This window comes from Petaurus breviceps, unplaced genomic scaffold (assembly GCF_028583685.1).
Source record: "Petaurus breviceps papuanus isolate PSGF00001 unplaced genomic scaffold, PetGlider_PUasm1.0 37, whole genome shotgun sequence".
In the NCBI taxonomy this organism is placed as follows: Eukaryota; Metazoa; Chordata; class Mammalia; order Diprotodontia; family Petauridae; genus Petaurus; species Petaurus breviceps.
Genome location: NW_027186296.1, coordinates 70,458,990 through 70,481,133, shown reverse-complemented (window position 1 = coordinate 70,481,133; position 22,144 = coordinate 70,458,990). Strand labels below are relative to the sequence as shown.

Here is a 22,144-nt window from a genome sequence, read left to right as displayed (position 1 = left end):
AGATATCTGAAAAGAAAAATAAAGTTGGTGTCCTTTCCCCTCCCAGAAGTTCAGCTGCAGCAGTTTCTATTATGTTGATATATCCTTAAAGGGCAGTGGAGGAGATATTTTGAAAGAAGTTGTCATATACAGTCTTACCAGGCAAAATTAAATCTTGAGATTTTGGTGACATTTCTGATTCCCATTATTAGTCAAGAATAACCATTTGGTCATCTTCAAATATTTATTAAATATCTAGATGTATACAGCACAGATCACAATTAACTGAAAAGGTCATGGTTCCTATCTACTAGGAACTAACACTCTACAAAGAATCCATTCAAAGAAGAATGAAACTATGGTCATCAATCCTTATCAACAAGTCTGACATTATAAAGGTAGTAAAAGCCCATATCATTCCACACACCTTTCAAAGTGTTTTTAATAGCTCATTTTAAAAAATCTATTTCCATAAAGCAAGAAGAGTAATTCATTTCATTAAAAATTACAATTCTATTTTTTTAAAGCATAGGCCAGAGAGAGTTTTTGTCCAAGAGATCATGGTGCATCTTTGCTCACTACTTGGTCTTCTGGAATGCTCTTCTGTGATGAAAGCGCTTGTCTGTCCAACAAAATAGATGAATGGTCACTTGGATTCCCAGTACATAAAATCCAGTAGTTCAATGGTTTTTCAGATCTGTGAGCATCTAAGTGTGTATGACAAGCAACCTCACATTCTTTTCCAAAATATGTTCTGAGGAAAGAAAATCAAGAGGACTACTTAGCCAAACAAGAAATAAACTTGAACATTTAATAGTAAGTCAAAAGGAATGTTTATATATAACAGTAAGGTGCCATGGATAGAGTTGAAGTGGTAAGTGCCCACTCTACCACTTACTGCCTTGGACAAGTCATTTTACTTATTTGAACCTCCACCTTCTCATCTTTAAAATGGATATATTATTACTTATACTACCTACCTCATAAACATAGGACAGTTGTGAAGATCAAATCAGAAAATGTATGTAAAATGCTTTGGGAGCAGTAAAGCACTACATCAATGTGGGTTACTATTATAAATTTGAAAGATAGTACAGCCTAGTACTTAGAGGGCCAGCCTTGGAGCTTAGAAGTTCTGTCTCTGAGGCATACTAGGCTGTGGGACCATGGACAAGTTATTTAAATCTTCTTAATGCCCCCAAGTAACTCTCAAAGATTATAAACTCAAGACCTTGATGAAATCACAGGCCCAGACCAAAATATACATATTTGAAATTTGAGCTATTAACTAAAAAACAATTCAACTCTGAATTGATTTGCATTATATAAGTAATATAGATATATGTATCAATATACATATAGATTTCTATAACATACTATAGAAACCCTTTAGTAAAAAGTTTTGTGAGGTCCTAGAGTCTCAGGTAGGTTTAAAATAACCATTTCAATACCAAGAAAAAAAATTGGATGGATTGTTCAGATCTCAGGGAATAACCTATGAGTGGCAAAAAATTTTCATTTCATTGAAATCTTATGCAATGATATCCCACCATTTATGAACTTTTTAATCATATCCCATTCATACACTATGAGCATACTCCTAAATGACCCTGACCAACATTGTTTTGCAATAGTATCATTAGGACATTATATTCAAACCCCACCATGAAACTGTCAAAATCTGCTTGATCATCATTCGGTCCAGTCAACTCCTAAAAATCTTTCTGGGATACTAACTTTTCCTTTGTTAAGTCATTTCCCCTAATACTAGGTTTTCCTTGAATTAATTGACAGTGTTAGGTGAGGTATACATGCATTTAATTCAACAAATTTTTTTTTGCTTTTTGGAGAGGGGAATGCAAAGCAATTGGGGTTAAGTGACTTGCCCAAGATCATATAGCTAATAAGTGTTAACGTGTCTGAGGTCGGATTTGAACTCAGGTTCTCCCAACTCCAGGTCCAGTGCTCTATTCACTGCACCACCTAGCCACCCTGCAACAAACATTAATCGGTTGCTATGTGCCAGGCATAAGGCTAGGTATACTGGAATCACAAAAACAGAAGTATTACTGGCTTCAAGGAGCTTATAGTCTACTTTTGTTTGTTACTCATTTTTCAGCATCAGGAGTACCTTAGAGAATATTTCCTGTTAGCTGCTAGTGCTTGGTTTGTATGGCAGTGCTTGATAACAATCTTGGTATTTGCCTAGAAAAATGAAATAAAATGTTATTTAAGTACTAATTTAAGAACCCTTGGCAAATCAGGCCCCTGTATGACATTTACTATTGTTAATTAACTATATAAATGAGACCATCATAATTCAAACAATATTAATTGTGATAGGTTGCAAATATCACATAAACATTTCTATGTGCAAAAGGACATTAAAGTTTTATTATGATACTTGAGGAACCAGTATTTCTTTTTCACTTTCAGGTAATTCTAGGCAATAGGAAAGAAAGCAGCATAGTGTCTATATTCACAAAAGAGCTTATTCCACCCCATCTTGTCCAGCATATTGCCCTCTCTTTTTATCCCTACTTTTTCACTTATCTTCAATCAATTTCTGGCTGCTTCCCTACTGCCAACAAACATACCTATGTCTTCCCTATCCTCAAAAAAACATCACTTGATCCATTTATCTCCACTATCATTCTATATCTCTCCTCTCTCTTTTGGTTAAACATCTTGAGAAGGCACAATTGCACAATTGTTGCCTCAAATTCCTCCCCCCTCACTCTCTCCTAAACTCTCTGAAGTTTGGCTTCTGGCCTCATCATTCAATGGAAATTCCTTCATCCTAGTTACCAAATGTTCTAAGTGTCAAATCCAATGGCCTCTTCTCAATCTTCATTCTTCTTGACCTCTTTGTAGCCTTGGACACTGTTGATCACCCTCTTCTCCTTGATGCTCTCTTCTCTCTAGGTTTTTGGCTCACTGTTCTCTCCTGGTTCTCCTTCAGTCTGACTCCTCTTTCTCATTATCTTTGTTGGATTTAGGTCAAGCTCACTAACTGTGGCCTTGTAGATGTCTACAGTGGATATCCTTCTGTGTTATTCACTTGGTTTTCTCATCAGCCCCCCTGAATTTAATCTTCTCTATTCAGATGATTTGAAGATTTATTTCTCTGTCCCTAACCTCTCTCCTGACCTCCCTGTCTGGCATCTCCAACTACATATTGGACATTTCAAACCAAATGTCCTTCAGACATTTAAACTTAAAATCAACATGTCCAAAACTGAACTCATTATCTTTTCCACAAAACCCTCCTCTCTCTTAACTGCCCCATTACTACTGAAGACATCACCATCCCCCCAGTTACCCAGAATAACAACCTCGGTGTTGGCCTTTACCCTTCACTCTCCCTCTCATTGTCCCCCCCACACCTTTTTTATTAGTCCCGTGGATTCTCTTTGCAACATCTCACCTATATCCCCTTTTCTCCTCTGACACTGCCACCACTCTGGTGCAGACCCTTAACATCTATGCCTGGACTATTACAATGGTCAACTCATTAATGTTCAAATCCTCCCTCACTCCAGTCCATCCTCCCAGCTGTCAAAGTGTTCTTACTAAAGTACAGATCTGACCTTGTCACCTTCCCATTTAGTAAATTGCAATGCCTTCCTACCAACTCTAAGATCAAATATAACATCGTCTGTCTTTTAAAGGCCTTCATTACCTGGCCCTCTCCTACCTTTCCAGGCTTCTTAGACCTTCTTAGGCCTTCCATGTATTCTGTGATTCAATGACGCTGGCCTCCTTGCTACTTCTTACATAAGACACTCCATCCCCTGTGCATTTTCACTGTCTGACCCCATACCTGGAATTCTCTCCCTCCTGGCTCCTGGCTACCCTGACTTCTTTCAGGTCCCAGCTAAATTGTCACCTTCTACCAAAAGCCTTTCCTAAACTCCTTTAATGAATGCTGATGCCTACCCTCTAAGATCATCTCCAGTTTCTTCCTTCTACAACTTATTTGAATGTGATTGTTCGCATCTTGCCTCTCCCACTACACTGACCTCCTTGAAAGTAGGAACTGTTCTTTACGCTTCTTTGTATCCCCAGAAACTTAGCATAGTACCTGGTACACAGTAGGCACTTAATAAATGCTTGTTGATTTGACTTCGCTTGATAGAGTGATGGATTTGGAGTAAGGGAGACCTGAGTTTAAATCCCTGCTCTGCCACTTGAGGTCTGACCACAGATGTCATAAGACACATAATGTCTCTGAACTTCAGGCCACTCCCCAAGGCTTACCTATTGTGGAAGCATATTAAAAACTTCCCTTTTAGCTCAACTGAAAATGTTAAAAAATTAATATGTTCTCCAACCTAAGACTCTTTCTAGATTCTTCCTTTTAGGAAAGTGGGTGGAAAAAAAAAACACTAAAGTCCAAAGAAATACACTATGGATGACAACAAAACTCCTAAGCACAGAGTATTCCTGTCTTCCTCTTCCCCAGAAGCAATTGGCCAGTGACCCAGCCAAAGAAAGTGCCTTTCTGTTATTCAGAAAGGATTATGATACTGAATGCAGGGAGGAGGACCTTCCTTCCAGACCTTGTGGAGAAAGGTCTTGGAATGAACTGAGTAGTGACTAATGTTCTGGAATATTAACCCAAAACTGTATTCTAACATACTGCTATTTCCTTCTTTCAAGATTCTTACAAATGTCACTTCAAAGTGTCTTGGGGCTGAGAGATGTCTAAGGGCATGAGGGAGGATTAGGGAGAGAAGGAAAGGAGGAAGACTATGCTAGTTTGGATATTTCTCTCTCTAAGATATGGCTTGGATTTAGAATAATGATAAATTAATAAAAAAAATTTTCTGACATACCTGTACCTAAAACACAGAGTATAGTATTGCTATCTTTTTCTTCAATACTAAGTTATAGGCATGAGAGATTCCTCCCATTATAGAAAATGAACAATATATAGGTCCCAACCAAAATGAACCTTAATATTAGAAAAGCTAAATTAAACCAATTGGGCTAGGTGATCTCTAAGCCACTTCCTCCCTGAAAGTTCTATGACTTTGTGACTAAAAGATTCCAACAGCAGAACTTAAACAGGTCAGAATTTGTTTCTGACTGGATTCATGCAAAGCACAAAGATCAGTCAGGACACAACATTAAAGATCAGGCTTGGTGCACAGAATTAGAAAAAGTAAGTTTCATTTTCACAAATTGCCCAAGACAAGATGTGTGTGTGTGTGTGTGTGTGTGTGTGTGTGTGTGTGTGTGTGCGCGTGCATGGGCATGCATGCCTGAGGTTGAGGAGAGGAAAAGGGAAGATGGATCACATTATTTCATGTGATAAAATATCTGAAAGTTTTATATATGTATATGTATATATATATATATATATAAACTCAAAACAAACTACCAGCATTATGTGGCTCCTACATTAACACAATGACAACATCTGTACGAGACAGGATGACATAATGGATCAAGTCAAGAAGACCATGGTTGGGGTGGAATGAGCATCAACTCTAGCAGGAGGACCTGAGTTCAAACCTCAACTCTGCTACTTGCTACCTGTGTAAACTTGTGCAAGGCTCTGAGCTACTTAGGCTTGACTCATCTGTAAAATGAGGGAGCCAGACTGTGACCTCTAAGGCCCCATCTCCCTCCAACTCTAAATTTACAATTCTGTGAGCAGGGTTCAAGACCTGCCCTTTTGGGTGCTCACCATGGAACCCAGGGCAAGCTGCTCAGCCTCTCAGCACCTGAGACAGCTCTCTGTGAGGACGTGTAACAGAGAGGTTCACAACATGCATTGATTGAGGGAGTTTTAGACCCAGAGTTTCCCAAATCAATTCTTATTCGTGTTTTCATTATAGAGGATAATGAATCAACTTTACAATGGAAATACCAGCACAAAAAAATGACTAACACAAAGTTAATAACTAAAACAAGTACAAAGACAATGAGAACACTGAGCTCTGAGAGCCAAGGGATCTTTCTGCCTTTCTTTATACCCCTGGCACTCAGCCCACAATCATTTATTAAGCACCTATTATGTGCTAAACAAGCTAAATTGAGGATACAAAGAAAGGCAAAAACGGTCTCTGCCCTCTAAGATATAAAGAGATTTTTGTGCAATGGAATGTCTCTATTATTACTTCTTGGGTTTTATTATCATTATGTAGTTATGCTATTTCATTTATGAGTTTATTTTGACAAAAACTTCTGGGAAAACCAGAAAGCCATCTGACAGAAACTAGACAAACACCGTACACCACCTTCCACAATACATTCTAAATGGATATGCAACCTCAATATTAAAGATCGTGCTATTTAAAAATTAGAGAAGCCCATCATATGCCTCCTACAGGTACACCTAGGAGATATATTCTTAACCCAACAAGAAATAAAGGCAATTACAGAAAATGAAAGAGATAACTTTGATTACATGAAACTGAAAAAGCTCTGCACAAACAAAATTAATGTACTTATTATAAGAAGGGAAGTGGTTGAATGGGAGAAAATATTTTCTATCAAGATTCTCTAATAAGGGTTTGTTATCTAAGATATATAAACAACTAATAAATACACATAAGACTAATAGCCATTCCCAAAAGATAAGTGGTCAAAATATATGTACAAACAGTTCTCAAAAGAAGTATTTCCAAGTATACCCAACCACATAAAATAATGTTGCAAATCACTAATAATAAAAGAAATACAAATCAAAACAACCCTGAGGCTTTACCTCACACTCTGCAAATTGATAAAATTCACCCCCAAAATGACAATAGTCAATGTCGGAGGAGTAGTGGAAGGATATAGACACACTAAGACATTGTTGGTAGAGCTGTGAAATGGTACAACCATTTTGGAAAGCAATTTAGAATTATGCAAATAAATTGACAAAAAATGTTTATACCCTTTCAGGCTGCAGGAAGATATGGGATAAAATAGATGGGATAGCTTATGCAGTTAGAGGGTTTTGACTCGGCCAATACTAAAGCCATCTGTTCATATGAGAGGAATAAAGAAGGCAATAGAGGTAGAAGACATCTGGGTGATAAATGTGATTAGGAGCACTGGGGTGAATCTACTAAAATGAATCTCAATAGGGGTAAAAATATAAAGGCTTGAACACGGGTACAAAAAAAATTCCCATCTCAGGTACAATTTGAGGAAAGCATGGTTAGACAGCAATTGTTCTGTGAAAGATCTGGCAGCTTTAGTGGGCTGTAAACTCAATATGGGTCAACAGTGTGAGGTGATAGTCAAAAAAGCTGCTATAAGCCCAAGCTATATTAAAAGGGGCAAAAGTTCCAGAAATTAGGTGGTGATGGTTCCATTGTCCTCTGCCCTCATCAGATCTTATGTGGAGCATTGTGTTCAGTTTGGGGGAACCACAATTTAAGAAGGCTGGAGAAGGTACAGAAAATGGCAGCCAGGATAGTGAATGGCCTTGAATCCGTGATATAAAAGTTCAGTTGAAGGAACTGGGCATATATAATCCAAAGATGAAAAAACTCTGCAAGGGCATAATAACTCTCTTCAAGTTTTTAAAAAGCTGATATGTGAAAGATGGATTAGATAGTCTGTTTGACTCTAGAGACAGAACCAAGAGCCATAGGTTGAAACTGAAAGAAGCAAATTTAAGCTTGTCATCAGGGGAAAAAATCTTCCTAACAGTTAGAGATGCCCCTAAGTGGAATGTGAAATCTCAGGAGATGGTAGTTTTGCTCTGATTGGAGGTCTTCAAGTGGGGGTGGGACAACCACCATTCCAGGAGATTGTGGTGGGGATTCTATTTATGTATGAACTAGACTAGATAGTTGCCAAGGTTCTAACTCTCAAATTTTTTGATCCTGGGAAATCACAGTTCCATATCACTACCACCACCCTCCTCAGGGGAAAATTATTCTTACAGGAACTGGAAGGCCTTCATATTCAAGGCGCAGTTCAGGATCAATATAAGTAGCTTGCCAACAAGTCAAATAGGTGAACTCATCTGTTAGATAAACGTCCTGAAGCCAAGACTTCTTTGCTGCCTTCATCATTGTCTTATGGTCACTTCCTAAATATAACTGAAAAAGAACAGGGAGAAAACAGAGTGAAAGTCAAGGTATAATGATTCTAGACTGTAAGTTCTTTGAAGGAAATACATGTTACTTCTGTCATTCCTTGTAGTATTGCAAACACATCAGGCTTACAATAAATGTTGTTGAATAAATGAATAATACATCTCTAGCCAATCTATCTGCCTCCAGCATTTCTGAACAGGCAGCTATGCTGCATCGTTTGGAGCTATGCTTCATGGTATCATTGCTTCCAGCACTGGAAGGGACCTCAGAGGCCATCTAGCCCAAATCCTTCATATTACAGATGAAAAAAATGAAGATTTGAAAAGCTAAGTGACTCACCCAAGGTCACATAGATAGGAAGTGTCAGATACAGTATTTGAACCCATACCCTCTGACTCTACCCGTGTGTTTTTTTTCAATATACAATACTACCTTCAAAGTACTGTTAAAGAAATTCATATCTTCTGTACTTACAACTTTCTCACTTCATCTAATAAGTAATTCCAGTCATTATCTGGTTGTTATTCCTGTCACCATCACTCCCCAATACATCCAAATACATGATGCTGAGCATCAGTCTAGTTCTATTTGACTAGGAACAAGAGGGATTAATTACTTCCATCAAAGACCTCAACCCTGGTGATGTAGATGTAACGTTTCAACATGGCAGATAGCACACCTAGGGTAAGTCTACCCATAGAATGGACACTACCAATTGCTCAGGAAGATAAAATCACATTAGAGTCATACCATGACAGCTTTCTGTGTCAGGAAATGTGGATCTTAATCAAATCTACTTGATTCAATTCATTCAGTTGAATAGACTTTTATGCTTACTGCATATGTGTAAGGCATTCTGCTGAATTCTGGGAATGCAAAGATTAAAAAAAAAAGACACAATGCCTGCCCTCAAGGAACTTTAAAAAAAAATAAAGACACAATGCCTGTCCTCAAGGAACTTATAGGTTTCTAGGGAGTAACATACACACACACACACACACACACACACACACACAGAAAGGGCAGAAGCTCTGAACCTGGGTGGGCCAGGGTGGTCAGGAAGCCTGTTGGCAAGATGCCAGTCCATGAGTCCTTGTTGATTATGGGGAAGTTGATTTAATTACCCTCCTTGATTAGCAATAACAGCTTTGCCCTAACCCTCAGCCAAACCTGTTTCAAACACTGGCTTTCAAAAAACAATTGACCCAGTTCTCCAAACCAGTAGAGGTTGGGAAGGCACAACTCACATAGGTATGTCTTCCACAGACAAGCTGGCCCCTTCCCTGCTCCACAGGAGTCAAATAAAAGAACTGGAATTTTTTAATGTTTTACACTTTACAAACTTTTCCCCCACAACAGCCCTTTGATAATGCCATTATTGCCACCCATTTTAAAGATGAAGAAACAGGTTCAGAGAGTCTAGGTGATTTGCCCACAGTCACACAATTTGTAATTTGACAAGGCTGGGACTCAAACTCAAGTCTTATGACTCCACATGCAGTGTTCTTTCCATTATGCCACACTGCCTCTCTAAATAAATCTTTTTACAACATAGTTTTAAGCGTGCATTATTGTATCCTACAAAGCTAGAAGAGAAAAATGAATAAAATGTTCCTAAGCTAGTGTCAAAATGTGTTGAAGCCACTAATAGAACTCTTGATTCTCTGTTTGGTTTTCTGTTTTTTAGTCCATCCTAAAATACTGATTCTGTATCAGTATTTACACCCCCTCACTAAGTCCATGATTTTATCAAGGGGGGCATTACTTCTAAATGAACAGCTAGAAAAAATCCACACCATCTATCTCATGAAACTATCACCAATATTCTCTTGTAAATCCTCTCAACATACTTCAGGTCTTTCTCTAGGTCTCTTGAATTTGTATAGGGCCTTGGGTACTAACAGCACAAACTTAAATATACATTCCAATAGGGGCAGCTAGGTGGTGCAGTGGGTAAGAGTGCATGCCCTAAAGTCGGGAAGACCTGGGATGGGTTCCAGCCTCAGATACTTAATACCCACACAAAAATAACTGGCTGTTGGGCAAATTACTTAACCCCAATTGCTTAAAAAAAAATTATACACACACACACACACACACACACACACACACATATATATATGTGTATATATATATATATATATATATACACACACACACATATATATATACATTCTGATTACATACCATCTTATTATCAAAGCCAGCTGTTGTTGCAAGACCAAAATTCTGCCCATATCTCATAGGTTCACCCAGTGCATTTCCATCTAAGCTATCAAAAAAAGGCAACAAAATATTAACTTTTGTTCTTATGTCCATATCCATCTTTAATTATCCTTAATATACCACGTGAATTGTAACCTAGGACACCCCTGAATATAGGCTGCCCTTAAAATGAGACCTCTTTGAATTGCAAAAATGCACTTCCTAACTATGTGACCCTAAGCAAGTCACCCAGTTCGCTTCGATTTACTCATCTGTAAAATGAACTCCAGAAGGAAATGGTAAACCACTCCCATATCTTTTCCAAGTAAACCCCAAATGGAGTCAGAAAAAATCAAACATGACTGAAAAACAACTGAAATAAATATATACTGAAAAAAATTATTTAAGATTAGTGAATATTAATTGATTAATTACGATTAAACTAATTAAAATATTAATTAATTTATATTGGCAAAAACAAATGTTTAAGATTAATTTTAATTTCTCTGGGCCTCATTTTTGTCAGCTAAAAAATGAAGGTATTGGATTAAATGGTCTCTGGAGTTCCTTCCAGCCTTGGCTCTATAGGGTATACAGTTGAGAGATGATGTGTTGAATGTTAGATGATGTGTTGAAATAAACAAGTAAGTTTTTTTTATTTAAATCCCTATAAATAATGTTTAATTTCTTTCCATTCATATAACCATATTTATTCCCTTTTTACTATCACTGTCCTCTTTGATATCATTGTGTTTATGATTATTTTCTTACTATTTATGTGGTTATATGCCATATTCGAGTTTTACATAAGCTAGAGTTGAGGAAAAGGGATGATCTACATTCAGTGTGATACAATATAATCCAAACCTATTAGTTTTACTTGAATGAGATAACTAGATATGAAAAATTGTCTTTAGCTTTTTTTGTCTTATAAGCAATATTCATCTGCACTGACTTTCTAGAAATACACACTTGAAATCTTTAGATGAAACTGAGACAAAATTATCAAAGTAATTCTTCTCTCTTCTATTAAAAAAAAGCAAAAAAAAACAGGTAGGAAAGGGAGGAGATAGAAAATTTAAATTGAATTTAGCTCTTTCATGGTTAGGCTTTACCCCAACACTAACCATGCCTAACATGAGAAAAAACAAACGTATTTTGAAATAATTATATAAAATACAAAATGTCAATGTTTTATCTATAAATGACCAAACCCCTTAATTAGAAATGAATGATAAATGTTGTTACCAAAATACTATAATTTAGCAAATGGACTACATAGAATAGTTTTATTTGTTGTAACTACATCCATATTTCCTACCCAAAATAAAAAACCAAATAAACATTTTACTCATCCTGTCCAAAATATTCCTAAACTTGTTTTCTTAAGGATGATAAGATTCAGGAAGCTGTGCTCTTCTTTTCAAAAAATATCTAATTTGAAGCATAAACTCCCACCCCTGAAAATTGTCTATATCTTGTAATGAAGGTGGTTTTCTTTAGACAGGACCTTAGAGGTCATCTGATCAAGAAGAGGCCAACTTGTGGCCAGTGGGCAGATTGTAGCCTGTAACATTCCCAAATGTTGCCAAACCAGATAAAAATTAATAGGAAAAATTTAACAAAATAAATAAATATACACCCCCCCCCCAAAAAAAAAAGAATGCTAATTTGTGTTTTTGAGTTTGACACCACTGGTCTAGCCCATTTTAAAAATGAGGAAATTGAGGCTGCAAGAGTTTAAGTGACTTTCCCAAGCTTACACAATAGACAAGGGATTCAAACTCAGGTACTCAACTGCAAATCCAACACTTTTTATTGCACTACATACTATCTTCTTCTATGGTAAAGTTGTTCTTATGACAATATTTCTGTTACTGTGTATGACATTTTCTTGGTTCTGCTCATTTCACTTTTCATTATTTCATGTAAGTCTTTCCATGCTTTTTCTAAAATCAACCAGCTTATAATTTCTTGTATCATAGTAGTACTCCATCACAATTATATACCACAACTTGTTTAGTCATTCCCCAATTAAAGAGCATTCTATCAGTTTCCAGTTCTTTGCCACCACTAAAACATCTAAGTTCTTTTCTGTTTTCCATAATCATCTTGGGAAACAAACCTAACAGTGGGACTGCTGGGTCAAAGGGTATATATACAGTTTCATAACTCTTTGGGAATAATTCCAGATTGCTCTCCAAAATGGTTAGATCAGTTCACAGTTCCACCAATAATGAATTAGTGTCTCAATTTTTCCACATCCCCTCCAGCATTTGTTGCTTTCCCCTTTTATCATTTTAGTCAATCAGGTAGGTGTAAGATGTTATCTCACAGTTATTTTAATTTGCATTTCTCTAATCAATAGTGATTTAGCACATTTTATATGAATGTATATAGTTATGATTTCATCACAAAACTTTCTGTTCATATCCTTTGACCATTTATCAATTGGGGAATGACTCATGTTCTTATAAATTAGACAAAGTTCTCTATATATTTGAGAAATGAGACCTTTATCTGAAAGACTATAAAAATGTTTTCCCAATGTTCTGCTTTCCTTCTAATCTTGATTATATTTGGTTTTATTTGTACAAAACCTTTTTTTAATTTAATCAAAATTACCCATTTTATACCTCACAATGCTCTCTATATCTTGTTTATTCATAAATGTTTCTCTTATCTTTAAGTCTGATAAGTAACACGTCCCATGTTCTAATTTCTTTGTGTTATCTCCCTTTTTATCTAGGCCATTTTGACTTGTCTTGGTAAATGGCATAAGTTATTGGTCTATACCCAATTTCTGCCAGACTGCTTTCCAACTTTCCTGACCATATTTTTTTTTTACCAGATAATGAATTCTTATGCCCCAAATTTAAATCTTTACATTTGGCAAACACAAAGTTACTATACTCATTTGCTACTGTGTATTATATATATAATCATCTGTTCCATTGATCTGCTTTTCTATTTCTTGGCCAGTACCAAATAGTTTTTATAATTACTGCCTTATAATATAGTTTAAGATCTAATACTACTAAATCACCTTCCTTTACATTTTTTATTCATGCTTTTGAAATTCTTGACCTTTTGTTCTTCCAAATAAATTTTATTATTTTTCCTAACTCAATGAAATAATCTTTTGGCAATTTAATTGAGATGGAATTGAATAAACAGATTAATGTAGGTAGAATTGTCATTTTTATTATATTAGTTCTGCCCACCCATGAACAATTAATATTTCTTCAAATATTTAAACCTGACTTTATTTGCATAAAAACATCTTATAATTATGTTCATGTTTCTGAGCTTGTTTTGGTAGGTATACATGCAGGTATTTTATACTGCCTATAATTATTTTAAATGGGGTATCTCTTACTATCTCTTCTTGCAGGGTTTTGTTTGTGATATGTAGAAATGCTGATGATTTATTTGTATTTATTTTACATCCTGCTACTTTGTTAAAATTATTTATTGTTTCAACTAGCTTTTTAGTTGAAACTTTAGGATTTTCCAAGCATATCGTCATATTATCTGCAAAAAGAGATAGCTTTATTAAAAATGAGGTCACTTCGAAAGAACTCTCATCTATCAACTGAAGAGGAGTTGCTCCATGTCCCTTGCTTCCTTCTATATACTGGCAAAGTTTTTCTAAAAATCAGAAGAGCACAGGGACAAATAAGCAATATTTTTATATCCTCAAGGCAGCCTACCTCTCATACACACAGAACAAGAATTGGGGTTTGTAGGTCTAAAGCAGGGGTTCTTAAACTTTTTTGTCATGGATGCTTTTGGTAATCTATCAAAACCTATGGACCTCTTCTCAGAACAATGCAGGGTTTTTTAACGCATAGAAAACACAATAAAATTTTAAAGGAAACAAATTATGTTGAAATAGAATTATCAAAACATTTTTTAAAAAAGTCATGGACTTCAGGTTAAGAACTGGTAAAACATGAGAATGAAGTCTTGTTTGGCCAGTGTATACAAACTAAATCTAAATGGGGTAAAAAAAAAAAAAGGCATTTGTAAATGGTTATAGGGATTTCTTGGATTTGCCAACTTCCACTGGCATTACCTCAATTGCCATATGCATCATGCTATTATATTTAAAAGCTCTTGTCTTCTATTGCTTCATGTTTTCCAGACCTTCTTCACCCAACTCTTAAGTACCTCTCAGTTCTACTACTACTTTCATTTACCCTAATAGTCATTTGTTGTAGTGACAAATAATTCCAAATGGGCCACTGGAGCTATACCTTTCCAAGAATAAGGGCCCCGGAATCTCTTCCATGTATTCTCTAGGTTCACCATCTGACCAATAAACTATGACATTTTGGAAAGAGTGCTTAGAAATCAGATCCACCTTTGAAAAATGAAGATACCTGTTAGAAGTCACACAGAATCCAAATGATGTTCAATAACAAAAATGTTTTACCTGTTCATATTTCCCATTATTTTTAATCAAAGCCACCACCACCCTTTAGAACATCCTTAGAATACAATTTAAAATTGATGCTTATTTCCAAGATAAAGTAATAAAGTGTTTCTACCTTAAAATGATAAATGTGTTTCTGCCAATTGGTTTAGTACCGTGCATAGCAGTCACTTCACAGGGCACCTCTATGTCATTACTTAAGTGCGTTTTCATTTCTTCTGGAGTCACTGACAATGCTAGTCTGCCAAATACAGCGTGGTCACCGTAAGGATCTTCACAGTCAGGATTAATAACTAATACATTATCTCCATAATGGATAAATCCATCTGCAGTAACAGAAAGCTTTGTCTGGATTAAAAAAAGAGAGAGAGAAAAATAAGATCCCAAACCACCACTATCAAAAAAACATTTATACTGCAGGCAGCTAGGTGGTGCAGTGAATAGAGCACCAGCCCTGGAGACAGGAGGGCCTGAGTTCAGAATCCTAACACTTACAAGTTGTGTGACCTTGGGCAAGTCACTTAACCCCAATTACCCTGCCTTCCCCCTCCAAAAAGCAAAAAACAAAAAACAAAAAAAAAACACACACACAAAAAAACAAAAATAAAAACCATTTAATACTAAAATATATACACTATACTCCTAGTATGCCTGACTTCCATAGTCCTCCCTTTCCCTTCCAACAATACTGCCAGGCCTGAGACACAATACCTCCAAGGAGCTGCTGGCAATTGAGTCAAGACAAGAACTTGAAACTTCTAATCACCTGTCTTCATCAGCAAAGCTCCCCCCAGACAATGGTATTCTGCCTAGGATAATTCTTCAGTCAGTGGTTGGCATACTCTTACCTCTTCCTACTTTTCCCTTCTCAGTGATACTGAAACCCTGACTACCAAAGAACTAATTTCCTTCTCTGTCCCCAATTACTTTATTCTTACTCACTTTTCCTGGTCCTTCTTTTTTTTTTTTTTTTAAGCAATTGGGGTTAAGTAACTTGCTCAAGGTTACACGGCCAGGTGTTTCTGGGTGGGTGCTAAGTGTCTGAGCCCGGGAATTTCCTGGTCCTTCTTAATCTTAGTGCCATCTCTCTGAGATTATCTCCAATTTATCCTGTATATAGTTGTTTGTATGATGTCTCCCCCATTAAACTATGAACTCCTAGAGAACAAGGACTGTATTTTTGTCTTGTTTTGGATTTTTGTTTTTGTTTTTACTTTCTTTGTATCCCCAAAGCTTAGTATACTGCCTGGTACATAATAGGTACTTAATAAATGCTTGCTAATAAAACTTGACTTGACCTTAATTCTCTTCTCCTCACTAATGATATCCCATTCTAGATCTGCCCACCCTTTCCACTGTACCATCTGGAACTATTACTCTATAATTAACAAACTTTCCTTCTATTTAGATCTCTTCCTTTCATGCTCCTTTCATTGTCTACCACTCACAGAGAACTGCTTACCCATGGATAATGCTGGATCCTTGGCCATCCTTTCTCGTACTGGTTGTACCTTCGATCAACCACCCCCCCCCCCAACTCATTGGTTCCAGTTGGGAAGCCAAAATGCTCCTTGTTCCCCATTGCCACTTACAGAGCTTCCTTCTATTGCTGTCTCTCAGTAGTTGTCCTCTTCTAAGGAATCACTCTTTTCAAGTTTATGATTCACTTCACAACTTGGTGACTGCCATCTCTTGACCCCGAGGAGATTTTCCTTCCTTTTTCAATGAACTCAGTGCTTAGCCCATAGTTTCTCTACATATCCTACCCCTTGCCCTCATAATAAGAGACTTCAAAATATGTGTTAAAATTCCCTCAATCTCCCCAAACTTCCTACTTCCTCAATCTATTCACATTCTTGATCTTGTCTTTACCCACAATTGTTTCACTTCCATGTTAAAGAATTTCAAAATTCTTCCATTTGGCCATAATCATCTATTATTCTCTCTCTCCTTTTTCCTTACACTACACTTCCAAAACTATTTTTCATTCTTATAATGACCTCTAGACCCTTTGCTTCTCAGTTCTTTCTCAGGCTATCACTTTGCTCTAGTTACACTTTCCCCCTGCCCCCAAATCTTAATGAACCAGTTCAACTTTATACTATCTTCATTTCTTGAATCCTTTGCTCCCTTGTCCTATTATCAATCAGACTTTGCCAAGCTCCAACCCTGGATTATTCCCAACATCTGCCTCTTTTACTCTTGCTCATGTGCTATTGAACAGAGCTGGAGCAAGCAATTCCAGTGACTAGATGCACTACCAATTTATGTTATCTAATCTCAACTGGACATTCACTGCAGCAAGACAATTCAATTCTTTCCTAATCAATTCTCAAATACAGCAGCTTTTCCAAACTTTCTTGTCTCCTCGTGAGTGCCACAATACAAACTCCCTCATCCTCTTAGCTAAGAACCTCACCTCATATTTTATAGAGAAAATTAAGACCATTCACCAAGACCTAACCAATTTCATACTCACCTTATCTCAAATCTCTCTGACAATATTCCTCACCATCTTCTTTGCTCTCTCATAAAGAGGTGGTCCTTCTTAATAAAGCCAGCTCCCCAACATATGCTCTTAATAACATCTATGATTCTTCCATTTTTCTCTCCCTACCTACTAATTCCTTCCTTGCTACCCACAGACATGCCCAAATCTTTGTCTTCCTTAAAAACCATCATTAGATCCCACCATCCCTTCTAATATGATCTTGTATCTCTCCTCCCTTTTATTAATAATACCTGAAAAAATCATAGATTAGCACACATATATGCATATATATAGAACTGAGTCGGGGTGGCCAGGTGGCTCAGCGAGTAAGAGCACCAGCTCCAGTGTTGGGATGACCTGGATCAGGTCCTGGCTCAGATACTCAGCACCACACCCAGAAATAATAACTGGCCGTGTAACCTTGAGCAAGTTACTTAACCCCAATTGCTTAAAAAAAAAAAAAGAACTGAGTCAAATTTATAAGAATAAGAACCATTCCTCAATTGAAAAATGGTCAAACTATATAAAAATGGGCAGTTTTAAAGGGAGAAATCCAAGTTATCAATAGCCATATGAAAAAACTAAATTGCTAATAATAATTAGGTAAAAACAAAATAAAACAATTCTGAGGTTCCACCTCACATCCATCAGATTGGGGTGATATAGACTAAATGATAATAAGGGGTCCCAGTTTAAAGAATACTCCCAGGAGAAGGCTATATCTGTTTTGGGAAATGAAGACTTTAGAGTGGGTCTAATTTACAGAGTTCATACACAAGACCAATTCCTCTGAGAGATTATTGTACCACCATGGACCTGTCTAAGGAGAAAGGAAATCAGAGCACATGAAGGCACCCAACATCTAGAAGAGTGTGGGAGACTATAGACTCAGAGAGAAGATTGTATAGCAAATGGGAAAGTAAAGCATATGGGGGAGGAAGGGACGAGGAGTAAAATTATACCACAGGAGTTGGAATACGGGGCAATTTCTACCATAGAACAATTGCTACTAACCTTATTACTCCCCTCAGAGAGTGATACTTTAATCTTTTTTTTATTTGTTTGGAGGGCAATTGGGGTTAAGGGATTTGCCCAAGATCACATGGCTAGTTTTTGTGTTAAGTGTCTCAGGCTAGATTTGAACTCAGGTTCTCCTGACTCCAGGGCCAGTGCTCTATTCACTGCACCACCTAGCCGTCCCAGAGAGTGATACTTTATAAGAGAAAGACACAAGAGAATAAAAAGGGGTTGAAGGTCCAAAATGTACAAGGTAATAAATAAACTGGTTAGAAGAATAAATTCAAATTCAATACTTAAAAAGCTTTAATCCCATGAGGAACACAAAGATTAAATAAGGAATAAATAAGAAGAAAGACCTTGAATCAAAAAACATTTTAAGAATGTGAGTTTCATTTTCGTCTTTGCATCCTCAAAACCTGACATAGTGCTTTGCCTGACACATTGCAGACATTTAAATGTGTGCTGACAGATTAATTGATTGATTGATAGAAAACATGGTACAATCTGTTTGGTCACCTCTTTTCATATTAATTTATTCTCATTCATTCAGACACATCATTGTTCAGACTGTTGAGAGCTTATATCCTCCAACTCCTCATTCATTATTTGCATCTCCCTCTGAACAATTACAGCACTGGCTGAAATATTATTGCAATATAAATTAAAATGTATGAAGTTGTACAATATCAATAAAGTAAAATAACCTTTGTTTTCTTCCAAACATAAAAAGATATAATAGAATTTAAAATTACCTGTTTTAAGAGATTTGCAATAAGTATTCTATTTCTTTGTATAAGGAGCTGCCCCTTATCTCTTTTTTCCAAAAAATCTTTCATCATTTCCTGGTTAAATAGAACAGAAAAAGGGAAGGGCAAAAGAAAATTCAATTTAAAGAACTTAACAATTCTTTAAAACAGCTACAAAAGTGACTGTTTTTAGAAATTTTACTTGGACCGTGACTGTAACAAGTAAAAAGTGATTGATTTTTACTAATTAGCACCTACATATAGTAGGTTCTCAATAAATACTTGTCAGTTGAGTTATTGACTGACCAATGGTTAGATTGGGCAATAGCAGGAGTCACTTTAGGCTCTAAATTTATTTTTTAAATTTTGTTTAAATTAAATATATTCAACCACCTTCCAGTTGCTCGATGCACTTTTCTAAGGTGAATATTTCTTTTTTTTTTTTTTTGGAGGGGGGAGGGTAGGGCAATTGGGTTAAGCAACTTGCCCAAGGTCACAGGCTAGTAAATGTGTTAAGTATCTGGGGCCACATTTGAACTCAGGTCCTCCTGACTCCAGGGTCGGTGCACTATTCACTGTGCCACCTAGCTGCCCCTATTAAGGTAAATATTTCTTTTGTGATATGAATTATATCACATTATATTTACATAAGATTTTATAATTTTCAAGTTTCAAATATTTCTTAAGTTCTTCATACCAAATCATTTTTTTTTTAAATAGAGGCTGGTTGGTGGTGCAGTGGAGCACTGGATGGTTCAGTAGACCTAGAGTCAGAAACACCTGAGTTCAAATCTAGCCACAGACACTTACCAGCTGTGTGACCCCAGGCAAGTCATTTAACCTCTGGTTGTATCAATTAACTCAACCATAAAATGGAGATAATGATAGCATCTCTTTTGTTCTAAGTTTGCTTAGTGTTTAGGGTAGTACTTGACAAATAGTAGGTGGTGTATAAATAAATGTCACCCAGCCTCAAAACCAGGAAAAGAGGGGTTCAAGTTCCAGTTGTTTTACTTTAGACGATGCACTGAGCAGGAAGGAGTTGAGTAAGCTAGAGGGTGATTAAGTGTGAAGGGGCTAGATGATGATGAAGATCTGTTCTGGGGAGGAGGAGTCATTAAGAAATGTGTTTAGAGATCAATAGGAAGAAAGATGGGGGGGGCGGTCAGTGGAAGACTACTTTGGAGAAACTCAGAAGATCGTGAGGGAAATTAGCGTAGAGGGTCTGAGGAAGGAATGAGCATCAGTGAAAGACTGGGGTGGGAGTGGCGGGGGGGGGGGGGGGAACCAGAGGTTAAATGATGGGGGGGGATGGGATTAGTGAGGGGTAGGGTGGAGCTAGAGACCAGTATGGGAAATGGAGATCTTTATCTAGGGGCTGGGGCGGGGAAAGATAGGTTGGGGGTGGGGCTAGATAGAGTTTGTAGAAGATGAGTTTATGAGAACTGAGGGGATGAAGGAGGAGGCGGGTGGCGAAGGGGAAAGAGGGAGCTTTCAGCGGCAGATCAGTTCAAACACGCGCTCGGGGAGGGCGGGGGGAGAAGGCAGAAACACCCCCACAGCCGATACCTCCTCCAGGAAGATGTCTTCATTCCAGTTGCCCATCCGCACGCAGGTTCGGTAATTCTTTCTCGCCATCTCCACCCTCCAACTGTTTCTACAACTGCTACACTGGCATCTCTGTTAGCGTTTCCCGTCGCCATGGAGACTTAGAATCCACGGGATTGGTCAGCATCAGCGGCATTGCTGACCAATGAATAAAAGACGCGGCCATTTCTCAAGCCGTCCTTGTTCTCCTGTGGAGCCAGATAAGGAGAGGAGGGGTCAGTCCCTGTGCGGAGCGGGGGCAGCGGGGCGAGCTGAAGCTAGGTTTACTGGGTGGGAAGAAATGAATTTGTCCACCTTCCTGAACTGCGTTTTGCAAAGAACAGTCTAGTAGAGACCCTTCCCTGAGGTCAGTAGCTCGCTAATTGAAGGATTGCAGATTGTTATTTGCATTGTAACAACATACGCAAATTTAAGAAATTGAAAGGAAAATATGGAATAGGTAGTAATATTTGAAATCCCGTTAGACGCTACAGCTTTAAGCTTAACAAAACTGAGTTGTCTTAAAGGCCAAAGTAGGAAGGTTTTTCTTGAGTCTGGGGTATATATTGATTTGGGGTATAGGGTTTTGTCAGGTCTGGGTTGGGTTTTGTTGTGTCTTTTTGTTTGTTTTGTTGTTATTGCTTTGGTTCACTTCTAAAGGGTAATCTGGTCATCAGAGCAAAAAGAAAAAAAATGTGAACGTACAGCTCCACTTTGTGGAGGAAAGAGGAAAATTTTTTTTTTAATGTTGAGCTGTTTTCATAACAGAACTGTAGCAGTCTTTATAAGATTCAGTTCCTTCCCCCAGAATTTCTCTGACTTGAAACCACAGGAGCAATATGTGTTTTACAAGGGTTTGCATAGTGCATTGAATATGACAATATCTAATATTTATTATGCTTGCTATCCTTCTTATTTAAAAGTAGACATTTAAATTTTACTGTAGGTACCCTATTTTCTAGATGCCATATGCTTCATATATACACCATATATTATGTATATATGTGTGCGAATAAATGTATAAAATGTTCTCCTGGTTTTGCTCACTTTATTCTTCATGAGTTCGTACAAGTAAACCTTCCAAGATTTCTCTGAAATTACCCCTTTCATCATTCCTTATAGCACAAAGGTATTCCATTGCATTGGTGTGTTTATGGTCATTTTTAATTATTTATTTTTTTAATTAATTATGGTAATTTATTCAGTCCTTCTTCAGGAGGTGTTCACCCCCTTTGCCACTACAAAAGAAAAGAGCTGCTATAAATATTGTCTGGGGGTCCTTTTTCTCTTTGATCTCTTTGAGATGATCTTCCTGCTATTCCTTACACCTGGCTCCACCTCCAGGCCTTTGCAGTGGTGGACCCCAATGCCTGGGATGTCTTTCTTCATCACTTTTACCCTTTATAATACCCAGCTTCCTTCAAAGTTCAGCTCAAGAACTACCTCTTAGTGAAACCTTTCTTGATTCCTCCAGCTGCCAGTATTTTGAATCAACCAATCAACAAACAGTTACTCTGGGTCAGGAACTATGCTAGGTGTTGAGTATAGAGACAAAAGTGAAATGAGACAAGAATGATGGCTCAGCAATTTGGAAATAATGACCCGAAGTAATATGGAGCCCTAGTATAAC

The 22,144-nt window shown here is 37.2% G+C and overlaps 1 protein-coding gene across 1 annotated transcript; it reads right to left on the bottom strand.

The window, feature by feature from the left end:
• Positions 1-226: 226 nt before the first annotated feature.
• On the bottom strand, positions 227-21,501 carry CFAP161 (cilia and flagella associated protein 161). The gene is made up of 7 exons (XM_069097544.1): positions 20,497-21,501; positions 18,934-19,023; positions 14,786-15,018; positions 10,215-10,299; positions 7,872-8,030; positions 2,111-2,184; positions 227-733 (listed from the first exon to the last, which is right to left on the bottom strand). The coding sequence occupies exons 1-7, from the start codon at positions 20,563-20,565 to the stop codon at positions 538-540; spliced, it is 906 nt and encodes a 301-aa protein (XP_068953645.1). The 5' UTR covers positions 20,566-21,501; the 3' UTR covers positions 227-537.
• Positions 21,502-22,144: the final 643 nt, after the last annotated feature.

Excerpts from the sequence above, each read along its gene's own strand:
- CFAP161 (XM_069097544.1), bottom strand. The coding sequence starts at position 20,565 with ATGGCGAGAAAGAATTACCGAACCTGCGTGCGGATGGGCAACTGGAAT. Across the intron at positions 8,031-10,214 it reads CTGGCTTTGATAATAAGATG|TTATATTTAGGAAGTGACCA; the intron begins GTATGTAATCAG and ends GTTCTTTTTCAG. Across the intron at positions 734-2,110 it reads AACAGGAAATATTCTCTAAG|AACATATTTTGGAAAAGAAT; the intron begins GTACTCCTGATG and ends TTCTTTCCTCAG.